The 15,480-nt window shown below is 40.9% G+C and overlaps 1 protein-coding gene across 1 annotated transcript in view; it reads right to left on the reverse strand.

The window, feature by feature from the left end:
- ARMH4 (armadillo like helical domain containing 4) overlaps positions 1-14,925 on the reverse strand; it is a 54,675-nt gene extending 39,750 nt beyond the window's left edge. Inside the window, exons 1-2 of the mRNA XM_063290504.1 lie at positions 14,812-14,925; positions 6,404-7,760 (exon numbers count right to left, since the gene is read on the reverse strand). Coding sequence (XP_063146574.1) covers positions 6,404-7,760; positions 14,812-14,826 — 1,372 coding nt within the window. The 5' untranslated portion in view covers positions 14,827-14,925. The remainder of the gene's footprint in view (positions 1-6,403; positions 7,761-14,811) is intronic.
- Positions 14,926-15,480: the final 555 nt, after the last annotated feature.

Genomic DNA, 15,480 nt, shown 5'->3' on the forward strand with positions numbered 1-15,480 from the left:
ATCGGCAAGCTCAGCAGCTCAGCGGTTTAACCCGCAGCGCCACCGCGTCCTTTATCTACTCTTATATTTAATTTGTTGAATGGCAATATGTATTTGAATGGCAATGCATTCAATTAAAACATCTGTTAAATTCTCAGTTTGAACCTGATGTATTATCAGCCTCATAAATATCTAGGATTTTGAGTACTGTAGATTAAATAAAATTTTATTTAGAAGCAAAACAAACAATCCAGTTTTATCAACAACTGAGAAATCTTACAAACATAAATAATGATAATTTAGTAGAGAGGAATGGAGTCAATGGTTTCAAATTTTCAAAAACATTAAATGTATTTCTTATTATGATGAGGCTAGTTCATCAAAAACATCTTTTTCAGGTTTATTGGACTGTTCAGTGGATGTTTAAAAAGGGGTTACTGTCTTCTATTCACAGATACAATAAATCTGAAGGCATGTCCTCCCTTAGGCATGAAATCCAGCTGGGGGACTTTGGGCCAATCACCCTCTCTCAGCCCAATTCGCTTTACAGGGTTATTGTTGTGGAGAAAATAGAAGGCAAGAGCATTATGTATGCCATCTTGATGGGATATGAACATGATGATGATGATGATGATGATGATGATGTTGTTGTTAACACATATGATTTACTCATGTTTTCTTGTTGCTCTGTATTGGATGAATGTTCTTAATACTGTTAACAAGTTTTTAATAATGGAGATAAGAATTAAAGATGTTAATGTGTTGTTAAACTATATTCCTAAAATTGAATTCAACTATTTATTAAAATTTTGGTTTTATCATACATGAATTATTGCAAAAAATATTATTAGGTGTTCTTGGAAATGTGTAAATCCTATAGGAAATGTGTGCATTCCGTATAAGGAGCAAATGTATGTTTAATTTATGTGAAACAGAATCTGAGAAGCTATGGAAAGAGATAAGAGACGTTGGCTAAAGCAGAAAAAATATTCTCAAAATGTCAAAGATCACAGTAGATTTCAGAACAAGCTACCATGGAGACTGTGGGTTTTCAATGGCAACGGTGTGTTCTACAATCTCAGTTTTCCTATTGACTTTGAAGATTATCTCTTAATTTTGGACAGCTCTATAATTGAACTGGTAGGCAAATAATTTTGTTTTTCTCTTTCTTTCAGGTGTTTGTGAGTGAATTATGAGTTGTAAAGTGCATTGTCTGAAAAAGAAATCACCTCCCACTTTCCAAACATTACCCTTGTTTAATGAAGGAAAACAGGATATAAATAGAGATGTTGGCGCAGCCCTTCCTAACTCTGAGGAGCTCCAAAAAGTTATATTAACTCCTAACTCTTCTGAGATTCCAGAGAAGGTGTTTAATCTTGAATTGCTTATAACTTTAAAAACACTTTCTTGTGACTTATACAATTATAGAGCTACAGAGTTTTGGCAATTCAAAAGTACTGCAGAAGCTCTAAAAACATCAGTTGAAAGAATAACTCTGGGGCTTGAGTCTCTTGGAAAGAATGTGAGATAGCTATTGCCTCTCAAAAGAAGGCAGAAATCAACCTGAATGCATTGATAAAGTGTTAAAGATTTCCTGTTGAAAGGAAATAAAGAAGTTCAAGATGAAATTACTTCTTTACAGGATTTGGTACAGTGAAATAACCTCTATTTTTATATTGTGAATATTCTTTATACGGTAAGCCAGTCTTTGGTGCTCTCTCTATAAAAACTCCTGCATAAGATTTTTTCCCTATTACAGTCTCAATACCGGCTAGAGATACAAGCTGCCTTCCACTAGACCAGTGCTGGCTGGGGAATTTTGGGAGTTGAAGTCCACACCTCTTCAAGTTGTCACAGTTGAGAAACACTGATCTAGACTAAAGTCCCAGCTCAGTGGCAAATTATTTTCTAAGGTCCATACTGTTTTACTTCTGTCCAGTCCAGTTGGTTCTTTCAAATGGAATGGAAAGGCAAGAATTGAGTTCTTACTTGTGAAAGTGCTACAAGTCTATTTGCTGGAATTTAATTTGATAAATATGGCAACTTCTGAATCTACTTCAGAGAATATACTTCTTTTTTTGTTCCTTATAAGAATTGCCCCTGATTGGATTACTTTTTAGTTTTCTCAATTTTCTGTTGATCAGATGAAAAATTGCAATATGGGTTCAGTTGTAACTTCTGATCATATTCCAATTACATTAGCATTTTTTAAAAGAAAATCTAGCATTGAAGGATAGTACTTGAATACTAATGTTATTAAAAGTCTCATATTTAGTAAAAAGGATAAGAGATTGAGAAAAAATGATATAAATAGACATTCTACAAATTTAGAAACTGTACTTCAAAGTATAGATTTGAGATTGGATTAAATTGCTTTATCCTGAATGAAGCTTAATGTCGTTACATGGAAAAAGAAGAAACAAAAATTGGATGTTGAAACACTAACAGTTTAAGATATTCAGACCACATCACTTTGTTAGCTGAAAGTAAAAGAAGATTTAGGGGAGTTCACTGGAAAAGTGAAAACAGAAAGCGAAAAACTGGGATTAATGTTAAACATTAAAATATAAAGAATATCAACCTTACTTAGAAAAAGGACAGCTCATGGAGAAGAAGAATAAAAATGGACTGTGTGCTTGAGAAGGGAAGATATTAATCCTATAAAGGAAAGAGATGACAGACAAGATCCTGAAGGATGAAGACATCTTTACGTGAGTAGTTAAAGCAGTGTTTTTTCCAGTGCTAAAACATCACTATGGAAGCTGCATTATGGAAGGAGCAAGAGAAAGAAGACTGGCATCTTCTGATTTTGGAGATGATTATCAAGAGCACCATGGACCCTAAGAAAAAAGCAATCAAGCCTAGAAAAAGTAAAAACCAACTCTCCCGGAAGCAAGCAGGAACTCACATATCTTGGGTATGTGATGCAAGAGAAGATGTACTAGAAAAAATGGCTTTGTTGGCCAAGGTTTAGGGAAGTAGAAGAAGGAAGAGACAACAGATGAGGCAAATGGATGGGATCAGGGGTCCTTCTGAGTTACGGATTTTCACTGGGAATGGATTTGGATGGCAGACGTTTGTCCAGACAGTCACCATGGACTGGGCCTGACTCCATAGCTCTAAATATCGTTCTGCGTTTAATTTTATCATTTTATCATAACCTCACTGTTTTAGATAACTTTTCCTCTCGTTGAACAATTCTATCACAGGATAAAACTTCATACATCTGATGGAATGCATGCGGTTCAGAAAAGCTAATGTTGTAATAAACGTGTTAATTTTTAAAGTGGCCCAAGACTCCTTATTGCTTCTGATAAAATAAATGAGGCCGTCTCATCACCATAAATATCTTTTAAAGAAAAAGTGCATAAGAAAATTTTGCTTTACTTCTCAAAGACTTAGGAGGACTTTTCTCAAGTTCTTCTGCACTTTTGCAAAAAATGTAGCTAAACAAGATTCTTACCTCTGTATCGGATTGCTGAAAAAGTCGAATTAGAGCGCACAAGGTCATTCCCTTTGTAGGCCTACATAGCTTATGATCCAAATGATGACACTCTCTTTTCTCTAGTATTGAGCACAAAGGGACATTCACAGGATATCTATCGTTATGTCCCATCAGGGCCCTAAATGGCTCAGGCAATCATCCTGCCCCAATGGTTCATTCATTTAGGATTATTTTTGTTCAAGTGGTTCCAGCTTGGAATATCCACAGCTCACTGCAGCAGCACAGAAACAGCCAAAAAATCCAAGTGAATCAAAACACTGAAGCTAGGCTGCAGATGATACTGCCAAAATTCCCAGGTAGCAGCAGAGCAGCAACAGGAACTGCTCCAGAACGTAGAGAGTGAAGGTCAATGTCTGCTCCCCATCCTTGCCAAGCTATTATTTTTACAACGCAGATCTAAAACATTTCCAAATTTTTGAAAATAATTTGAAAAAACATTTTGAAAACAAACATTTCAAATAATAGGAAAATAGATTCAGTTCCCCCAACCCTAACCTCATATACCCTCACTGGCTAGGTTTATACATCACACTAAGACATAATGTGGTTTGTTTGGTTTGGGTTAGTGTTGTGTAAAACGAGCCAGTTGTGGGTTTTTCAGTAAATCAAAAGTTAATCACTGCAACCAGCATGTGATCCATCCTCCATAGAGAGTCCCTCAGCATTCCAAGAACATGCTGCCAAAACTGAAGAGCAAAAATAGCAAATCTAGGCTATATTTTTGGCGTAGAGAGGCAGTCAAGGATGGGAATAGCAGCAGTTTGCCTCATAGAGATCTGCTCCCATTCCCATTCTTAAAAACCTGGGGGGAAATCCTGGCTGGGTCATTGTCCCTGACCCTTCAGAAATTGTCCACCTCTTCAATATATGATATTTCAGGTATTTAAGCTTTAGCATAATGTTCTAATGGCATCACTGCCTTTTTGAAAGGGAGAACTGAAGCTTTCTCTTAACTGAAGTACTGTAACTGCAGCATTACAAGCTTTGTCTTTTTCTTTGCGTTTTAGAATGTTCAGATATTATTGCTGTGATTTGTGACTGCTTTCCAGGCAGCATCATAAGATCAGCCATTCCATTCTGACATCCTCCAGTGGGTTAGAACTACAGCTCAGAATTCAGGAGTTCCTTCAGCATGCTAGCTGGGAACTCAAGGAACTGCAATCCTAACAGGGTTGGAGAAGGCTAATTTGGAAAAAGCTATGCTACAATGAACAAAATTGAATGGGAGGACAGATGCAATTTATCTCAGACATAAGCAAATACTTCATGGAGATTTCTTCTGAATAGGCATGCACAAGATTGCACTGCAAAGCAGCCTGCAATGGTTATTCAGTTAGTGGAATCCTCTGCAGCTGCTGAAGCTTCTTTTAAGCTCTTTTGAGAACATGCTAAGAACTTTGATACTCCTCTAGCATAGTACTCGTATTCTGGTGCCTTCCAGAAATACTGGACTACTGAACTGGTTGGGAATGATGGAAGTTAGACTTCCATGCATTAGGAGGTATCATTTCAGAAAGGGCAGCTTTGAAGAAAGCCATAAAACTTAATTTGGTGGTGTTGTCCAAGATGAGGAAAAAAATAGTTGGAACCACAAGCAGCCCAGGGATTCTACCCTCCCACAGAAAAAAAAAGGAATAAAACAACAGAAACCCTTTGTTGTTTATTCGTTTAGTCGCTTCCGACTCTTCGTGACTTCATGGACCAGCCCACGCCAGAGCTTCCTGTCGGTCGTCAACACCCCCAGCTCCCCCAGGGACGAGTCCGTCACCTCTAGAATATCATCCATCCATCTTGCCCTTGGTCGGCCCCTCTTCCTTTTGCCTTCCACTCTCCCTAGCATCAGCATCTTCTCCAGGCTGTCCTGTCTAACAGAAACCCTATCCAGAGAAAAATAAAACAGTTTCCTATCTAGGCAGGATCTGAATTAGTTGGACCTAATTTAGTTCCAACTTATGATTAAAAGTGCAGCATTGAATCAAAGCACAGGACTCTTCTTGCAAGGGAACAGCAGAGAGTCCTTAGGTAAACAAAGATGAAGTCAAAGGCAATAATAAATGAATACTTTTAACTTGCATTTTAAGGAGTTATGATCAACAAGGCAAATTAAGCATTCAGTCAGATAGAACCCTGGGACTTGCCAAGCTCAACATATACATAAAATAACACTCTATTTCTCAGCCCCCAGCTTTAAGAAGTATAAACAAAGGAAGTCTCTTCTCTCCTTCTGTCTTGTGTGTTTATTCTGTCATAGCTCAATATCTATACACATCGCATGCCTTCTCCTGGTGGGAAAAGGATTCCAAAGGTCACCAAAGTTATCTTCCCCAGTTTTGGGGCTGCTGGCTGAGAATTCTGGGGGTTGCAGTCTCATGTCATCTGGAGGGCAGTAGGTTAAGGAAAACTAAAGTAGTGGTTTCGCTTTCGCTATAAAGTAGAAAAGAGAAGTATGCTGAAGGGGAAGAGAGGCCTTCTTGAATATAACCTATCAGGCAAAACCAATCAAGAGTGGATCATATGGGTGGCCAAAGGAAGAGTAAAAATCAAAAGGGCAACTGGTTCAGGGTGAAGCCATGCTCACCCACTCAGCCACTCCAAGACTCTGCTGTGCCCGCATTTGGAAGCCTGGGGGAAGAGCTTATTATGGGCAGAAAGAAGGTAACTCTAAGCAATGTCTCAACTGCCAGGGCCAAGCCTCTGCTACCCATCTGAAACAAAGCCAGGAAAACTATATTACAGAAGATTTGACTTTTGTAGATTAAATCCCTGCTGAATATTTTGGGTAGATCAGGGACCTGGAAAAAGGAAGGATTATATAAAGCACCATCACATTATGCACCATAAATCAAATAGTGATTCATCCTCTTAAATTATTTTAAAACAAGAAGCACTGATGAGTGAAAGTAGAAAAAAAAGAATTACCTCTTAATTGGCTTCTTAAGGTTTGGAAGACATCTGATTTGGTCACATCTGTTGTAGTTATGGTCTCAGGAAACAGTCTAGACTGGCTGATCACTGTTGGATCTATGTTTTCCACTGGACTTCCAGATTGGGCTCCAACCTTCTCAGATAGATCAGTGGTATGGGCGAGATTCAGGCTTGTATTGGTTGACTCCTCCACCTGACCAGGTATCTGGCCTGATCCACTCTGATTATCTTTGCTTCCTTTTGCTGTGGTTGCCAATAAACTTGGTGACAGGACCTTTTTCACATCCTCCTCCTCCTGTCCTGTTGGTTGCACTGTTTGAGGTTGATTCATCTTCACAAGGTGCATAGCTTTCATCTGGCTGGAAGGCTCTAATTTTGTATCATCCCATTCATCACTTAGCAGCAAGCCTGCAGCAGCCATCATGGTAGTGCTTAGGATATCTTTCAAGTGCCCTTGGTTCTCTGGGATTTCCCCTTCCAAACTTAAGGGGGCATCTGCCAGCAGCAATCTGGGCTCTGTAGCAGTATCTGTGCCCATCCCAATTGTTGGGAAGCTATTTCCATCTGATCCTTTTGCCAAGTCAACTGGTTGGCCCGTTGGAAGAAACGGATTTTTGAGGAGGTTGCTTGGTGATATTGTAGCAGCAAAACTATTTATCGTTTTTTGGATAGTTGACTTGGGGTTGTCTGAAGGGTCAACATGGGCTCCTCCTTCTAGACTGCCTGGTGTAAACAGATCCCCATCCAGATTTCCTTCTCCCCAACCTCCATCCACTGTCTCTTTTGCAGAGCTACTAAGCATACCATCTTCAACAACAGGATCTGGAATTGTCACAACAGTGGCAAGCAAAGCTTCCTGTGTCCCATATTTATCCAGTTTTTCATTGGGCCCCTTGAGACCGATTTGCCTTTCACTTTCCACAGCAATCTCCAGACCTGTGCTGGCAAAAACATCCATATCTGAGCGTTCCAAGGGATTGTGAACATGCAGAATGGTTGGTAGGGTTGTTTTTACAGTTGTGGCTCTGTTTAATGACCTCCCGGATGGCTCTACTGAGGCTCCATAAAGGCTTTCAGATGCAGAAGTGCTGGCTGTATCCATGGATGAGCTTAAGTTACCTTCTGGATTTGATACATTTGTATTTGCTAAACTGTTCCCTGCTGGTAATGCCAGATGCAGTTCTCTTACATGCCTTTTCTCCACTTGTCTTAAAGCAAGACATTGCAGGCTGCTGAAGTCGAGCAGAATAAGACAGAAGGCGACGAACATGTGAAACCCCCTCAAACTGCTCATGTTCAAGGAAAAGTTTACGTGGAAGTGAGCAGAACAAATTATTTCAGTAATCAAGTCCTGTGAGAGTGAAGCAAAATAGAGCAAAATAGATTTCCATTCCTTTCAATTAGTATTTTTAAATTAAATTGAAATGTCATATAAAACCCTTGTATTTACAGTTACCTTACTATCATATAGGCACATTATTTTATTTATTTGTGCAATTTATAAAGAAACTATTTTTGCTTTTTCAGACTCATCCAAAGCATTTCCTCATTGGATAAACAAGATGCATTTTACAGAAGCTGAACCTCAAGACTTTTTGAACCAAGCCAATTGTGATTTATTCAATAAACCATGGCTAAGAAAACCATTGCTTGGTGTAATGTATGAACCCAATGATTATGATCGTCTTAATCCTAAACATCTTGACACCAGGGTACTTAAAGTTTGTCTGCTTATACGAGCGTCTCCAATGTGTAAGCCATACATTAGAAATTTTTCTGAGTGTCAGCAAATAGAGACACTTTCTTGGTTTTTATTTTAGTTGTATGGCATAGCAGATCAGTGTTCATGCTGCTTTTCTTGCTGGGAAATCCTTGTGAGGTCTAGCAGCCAGATGTGTAGACTATTTAGCCATGACAAGTCACGTTGCTGGGGCGCACCACGAGGAGGCTAGTCTACATTGCACCGAGCTGGGCTGAGAGAGAGTGACTGGCCCAAGGTCACCCAGCCGGCTTTCATGCCTAAGGCAGGACTAGAACTCACAGACTCCTGGTTTCTAGCCCAGAACCTTAGCCACTAGACCAAACTGGCTCTCACACTTCCTTGTGATAGAACCCAACTGATGGATCACTCATCTTTGACTAATAACAAAGAAAGCTCCTGAACAAAGCCATACTTTACATGCAAGAGGTCCTAAATTCAATCTGCAGCACCTCCAGGCAGGATTAAGAAAACTCCAGGCTGAAGTAAGTGAGGGAGATGAACCATGACCTAACATAGTACAAGGAAGCCTCTTATGCTTTCTATTTCTTGGGAGACAAATTGAAATCTGCTGGTTGAAAGCTTTTAACACTTGCTAAACCGTATAGTTCTAATAATACGGTTCCAACTATCTTCTACTTGTGCTTTTATGGGTTTTTTATAAAACATAAAATGTACAAAATATATTTTGCACATACTGCTTTTGAATTTATTGATTTATCAATTTATTCTATTGATAGAGCCACCCATTTCATATAGTGACTCTGGGTGGCATACAGTGGGTAAAAACAATATAAAACATAGTATAAAATGCAGCAACACACACAGCAGCTGAAAAACCAAACTAATCCAAATAACAACACATCACAAACTCTCACTTACGCTCTGACCCCCATGCCCAGAACATGAAAAAAAGATGAAAGGTCCCCTGTGCAAGCACCGACTCATGTCTGACCCTTTGGGGGGGCGCCGCTTTTGTGATGTTTTCTTGGCAGACTATAGAGTGGGGTGGTTTGCCATTGCCTTCCCCAGACATTGCCTTCCACAGCAAGCTGGGTACTCATTTTACCGACCTTGGAAGGATGGAAGGCTGAGTCGACCTGAGTCGGCTACCTGAGAATCCAGCTTCTGCTGGGATCGAACTTGGGTTGTGGGGAGAGTTTAGGTTGCAATACTGCCACCTACCACTCTGAGCCACATGAGGCTGTCATAACCATGACCAGAACATAACCATGCCTTAAGAGCCTTCCAAGGGCCAGCAGGGTTGGGCCAATCTACACTCAGAGGGAACTGCGTTCCACAGAGCAGTGGCAGCAACCAAAAAGGCCCACTTTTTGAGACCTGCAAGATGACTTACTTTGCTTGATGGGACCTGTAGCATGCCTCTCCTGCTGGATCTAATACGATAGCTAGAAAGAACTGGGGAGAAGAGGTCCCACAAATAACCTGGCCCTATGCCATGAACAACTTTCTAGTTGACAACCAACATCCTGAGTTGCACCTGGAAGCACATTTCCAATCAATGCAACTCATTGACAGAAGTGTAACATGCACACACCAATATGTATTCATAACTGCCTGCACCACTGCATTCTGCACCAGCCACAGCTTCCAGATGCTCTTCAAAGGAAGCCCCATGTACAGCTCATTGCAGTTATCCACCCAGGAAGTGACTAAGGTGTGAGTGACTGTGAGCAGAGCCTCCTGGTCCAGGAAAGGGAACAACCGAAGTGTAAGATGAAGTTGTACAAAAACCCTCCTGGCCCTGGCTGCCGCCTGTTCCTTGAATAGGAGCTCCAAGTCCAGAAGGACCCCCAGGTTGCACATCAGTTCTGCTTGAGGCAGTGCAACCCCATCCAGAAGAAGAGATAGCAAATGCTTGGATGCAGGGGCCCCTAAAACGCAAAGCCACTTAGTCTTACTAGGGTTGAGTTGAAGCCTGTTTTTCCCTTTCCAGACCCCTATAACCTCCAGACACTGAGATAAAACCTTCACAGACAGCAGCTTCAGGTAGATGTTAAATAGGAATGGGGAAAGCACCAAGCTCTGAGGCACCCTGCAAAGCCCTGCCCCATCAACACTGACTGAAACTGACTCTGGAGGAAGGAGGAGAACCAGAGTAACGCTGTACACCCCACTCCCAACCCCCAAAGCCAGTCCAGAAGGGTACCATGATTGATGGTGTTAAAGGCCGCTGAGAGATCAAGAGAACCAAGGATGGGTATACTACACCCATCCATTTGGTCCTGTGCCCAGGTCTGAACCACACTGAAAGGGGGCTAAATAATCTGCTTTCTCCAGAGTCCTCTAAAGTTGCAAAAGGTAAAGTGGTTTACAAGTATTTGAAATCAATAAAATAAACTCAAGAAGGCAGGTTGGAGCATTTCAAAAATGCTTTTTTGGACAATGTATCTTGCCTCCTCACAAATCTTTCTCTGTTGTGATATTAGCACCTAACTTCTACCCCCTTCTGATTCCCATAAATCTTTCATTCCTATAGAGTAGAAACAAGCAAACAATTGAAATTCAACCCTGAAATATGTATATATTCTAACAGAACCAGAAATTAGGCTCCAAGGTTTAAAACATTTCTGCTAGGGCATCTTGTAGGATGAGATCTAGCCCAATATTCCATTTCCAAAGCAGCTGCCTGGAATTTCCTGAACAAGACAGGAAGATGCTAGATTTCCACTGATGGTTAATACCCAAGAATAAATAATGAATAATCAGAGATATAATATCTCCGGACACGGAGCCTTCATTTAGCTACCATGACTTAGGTTTGTCAATCTAAGGAAAGTGGATAACGGGGGGAACAAATAAAATAAATAAATAAACTTTAAATGAACATAGAGGAGACATCTCTAAAAAAGGACATAGAGCAAGTAAGGGCATTTGATAGACAGAAAGAAGCTGTTAGTCCTTATCCTCCATATATCAAACAAAAAAAATCAAATGCAGCAATCTCATCCTTAAAGGGCAACGACCTTCTTCTAGAAACCTAAAACAGCAAGGAATGATTGAGCTATGGAAACTCGGTTACCTTAAGGGAGAGAGGGAGGGAAATTGGCTTTTTGGCATCATGAAAGGTCCCAGCATGGCTGGACCAGGAAGAAATACATCAGCACACGGAGTTGCATACAAGTCAACTATGGAACTGAAGGTAGAAGTTTGAATAAGGCTCGGACTGGTTTAGAGAGGGCAACCGTGAGTGGCACCCAAATTGTTCCAAAGCAACAAAGCCACTAGATACATTCAGTGCAGATAACTCAGTCCTAGCAGCTTGAGAAAGATGGCACCCTGTTGGCGTCACCTAATACAGAGAACTGCTTGCAGCTGCCAGTTGCCATTTTTCAATATGTTCCCGCTTGCAGCCAGGTTTAGTCAGAAAGCCCAATCAATGCAGGTAACCAAATACATCCAATACAGTGTCTTGAGAGGGCACTTTCAACTGTTAATGTTGGAGGAATCAGTCTAAGGAAAGTGGATAATGGGGGGAACAAATAGAAAAAATAAACTTTAAATGAACTTAAACATCTCTAAAAAAGGACTAAAACATCTCTAAAAAAGGACATTGAGCAAGCAAGGGCATTTGAAAGAGAAGACTGCACCAAGAAATAGCTAGCCAACCTAATTGTTTTCTGCTGGTAGAAGGTTTCAGTCCTCTTGCATTGTGAATTAGCACAGAGTGAAGAGAGCTATACTATGTGATTCTAATCATAACAAATCAGTTGCCAAAAGTCAGGTTTGCGAGTTGAGTTCAATTCCTGGTGTCTTTATATGGATGTGTCCATGGCAACAATACAAAATTGGCTTGCAATTTACTCTTTTGTATGTGTATGTGTGTGTGTTTATTTCCCATTATATCATAAAGTCTGGCCTTCAGTGGTGGTTTCCCATCCAAGCACTAACCACTAGATCCAACCCTGATTTCTGTGATAAACCAAGATCCAGTAGGCATCTCCTACGACACTAGCTAAAGTGCTGTGATATCACAGAGTATTCATATCTATTTTAACTGCTCAGGTCATAGATCAGGATTGCAATATTGTCTATTAAAGTCTGAAGGAAGTGAAAAGTAGATTCAGTTAATGGAAGGGAGATGCAGAATTTGTATGAAGCTCCAGGGAAGATGGTACCTTGCAAAGATGCAGTAAAGACCATGTACTGTACATGAGAAATGGGAGAGGAGATTGAATGTGAATAACATGACACAATCCTTAAGCAAGGATCATAAATGGAATGGGACAAACTTTATTTTGGGAAAAATGCAGAAAAATTAAAAGAAGGTTGGATTCCCCACATGAAATTTTTAAAACTTCAGGTCACTAATAAATAGAAGTTCTTAACTATTAGCTTATAGAGCAAATTTCTTCCTTTCTTTTTTTTTTTTGGTGCCCTTGAGTCAGTGTTGGCTCCTGGTCAAGTCCCTGCAGTTTTCTTGGCAAGATTTCAGGAGTAGTTTGCCATTGCCTGCTTCCTAGGGCTGAGAGAGAGTGACTGGCCAAAGATCACCCAACTGGCTTTGTGTCTAAGGCGGGACTAGTCTCCCAGTTTCTAGCCTGATGCCTTCACCACTACACCAAACTGACTCTCTTAGCAATTTCTAATTTGACAAAGATAAGTATATTATATATTTAAATATTGTATAAATTAGACCAATAATATTCAAAGATGCATACTGTATCTATCTTTCCTCACAGAGAACAGATTATTTCCATGCTCACCTGCCCTATTTAATGTTTTAATGATGTTTAGAGCAAAACTGCAATGAGGTGGTAGAGGAGGCAATGCATATTAATAAATGAATCACCAGACTCAATTCAGTTCCAAACACAATGTTTATTCTATAATACCCAGATTCTAGAGAAGCACGTTACATGGGTTATCTGTTAAATTCTTCTGAATAGCTGAGTGAGGGGATCAGTGATAGAGCATTGAATGAAAGATGCCTCCAGTGAATCAGCCATCAACTCTGGGCTAGAATGGAGATGAGGAGAATCATATTAAATTATTTTATGCTTCCTTTTCTTGATATAAGGAAGTATACTGTGTTCATATCAAAACAATAAGCTGCCTTAGATCAGATCAGATCCCTGGTCCACTTAGTATTAGCTGCAGTACCTTCTCCAACTTGATGTCTTCCACATGTGCTCATTAAAACTCCCATCACCCTCCGACAGCATTAGCTGTAGACTAGCATATGTGGAGAAGGTATTAGATGTTTTCTCTACATGGACAAACAATAACTTTCTGGGGATTCAGCCTAGAACCATTCTCAGTCCTACCTGATGACGCTAACGAATGAGCACGAAGAATCTTACACGAATTTAATGTGTGCTCTTCAAGAAGCAGCATTTCTTTCAAAAGAGAAAGTGAGTGGATTCACATATCATATTAAGTCATGGTTTGCCTAATCATGGTTTGTTGAATAAGACAAAAGGTGGGATCCCAATGAGATCAACAAATACACAGTTATGAATTGTAGCACATGGTTTCGAGTGGAGGGTAGAAAGAGAAAAGACTATAGAGCAGTTTTGCATAACTTTGGCCCCACCAAGCTAAACGCAGCCTGTGAGAAAGGCTATGGAGGTTGATGGTTATGTTTTCCCACTCTCTTTTCTTTCCCAAAAGCTGGAAACCCATTTTAAGTGGAAAAGTGCAATGAAATGCACTTTTAATCTCTCATATACAGATCAAAAACAAAACAAAGGGTAACTTTTTGTTCCAAGGCATCACATCTCCAGAGAACACAACGTGTGTCTCGCAGCACAAATGATTGTGCATCTTGTGTTGCATCTCATTGGGAGGGTAGCAGCAACCCAGGCAAGCTCTGCACAACAAATGGCACAAAGTTGGCTCCCTCCCCTGCTTCATCCAGATCTCTGGCTCAACCATTCCTAGGACACTGATAAACGAGAAAAAGAATAGCTCTCTTCATTCTACTACCCCCATCCCAGCAAAAGGGAACTATGCATATCTAACAGCATAGGAGGGCAGCACTCCTCCTATTTGACTTTTGCAGCAAACAAAAAGTTGTGCTTTTTAAAAATTCAACCATCAGTTTCAATCTGTATGCTGCTGTTTCAGAGCCATGCGACCCTGTTTAGCCTCCAAATTCCACAAGGCTGTTGACCCAGAGCCAAGAGGAAAGAGAAATGAATGAAATCAAAGCCATGAATTGAGGGAAATTTGATCTTTGCACAAGAGGGAAAGGGGGGCGAGTTGCTGTGGAGGGAGAAGAGAGACAAATCCCCAAACAAAAGGCAGACTGAAGCAGCGGTGGCAGCAGCTAGCTAGCGGCAACATCCATTTCCTCCAGTAGCAATACAAAGAAGAAGGCTCGGCTACAAAGAAGGCGGCTCGGCTGCAGCTGCCCTTTCTTCCCAAATCCAGTCCTTAATGCATCCGATGTGGAAAGGTAGAGAGGAAAAGATTCCTGCATCCCCCAGCAAGGCCCACTTGCTTCCCTAACCCTCCCTCCTCCAGACAAGCCAAGCACAGCGTACATCCATTGTCTAGGATCCTAACTGAGCCTGGGGCAAAGCGATTTCTGACCAGTCCCTCCAACGATGGCAAGTTCTCCCTGGCTCCTCTTCCCCGTGAGCCACAAATAGCCAAGTTATCTCAAATTCTGCCTTACCTGAATGCCTGCCATCCCTTTAACTGGGCAGCATCTTTAAGGTCCTCAGGAAGAGCTTCCTGTGGGTTTTCAGCATCCTGCTCTCAGCTGCTCTGCTGCTGCCTTCATGGCCAGGAGACTAGGAGGAGAGAAGAAAGGGGAGGGAGCGCAGATGCTTTTCATATTCATGAGACCCTCCTCTTCCCTGGCTCAGGGATTGGGCAGAGACAATAGCAAGATACACCCTGCCTCCCAGAAGTCCTCTTTAAAGCCGCCCATTTCTAGCTCTACCTTATGCCCACTGGAGCTGGTAGGAAGAAAACAGTGGGAGATAATAGGAGGAGCAATAATTGGTACAGTAGAGCATTTCAAGGATACAAAGCACTCGACTTGCAATATGCAGAGACCATATTTCTGAGTAGAGCACATGCCTTCCAGACAAGCTGAACAGGGCCTGAGCACAGATGGTATAGCCACTTTGCAGCCTGCCAACAATTGGACCAGAGGACCCCTGGGGATTCCAGATATGCTGTCCGGTTTCCATTGAGATGGAGGATGGAGAAACAAAATCTAAATAAGTAACTTAATAAAACAGATCCAGGTTTAATCCCCAGCATCTCCAGTAAAAACCTCTGCTAGAGACTGAGAATTGCTGCTGGTAATATATAATTTCTGGGCTAGATAACAAAT

This window comes from Candoia aspera, chromosome 1 (assembly GCF_035149785.1).
Source record: "Candoia aspera isolate rCanAsp1 chromosome 1, rCanAsp1.hap2, whole genome shotgun sequence".
Taxonomy (NCBI): domain Eukaryota; kingdom Metazoa; phylum Chordata; class Lepidosauria; order Squamata; family Boidae; genus Candoia; species Candoia aspera.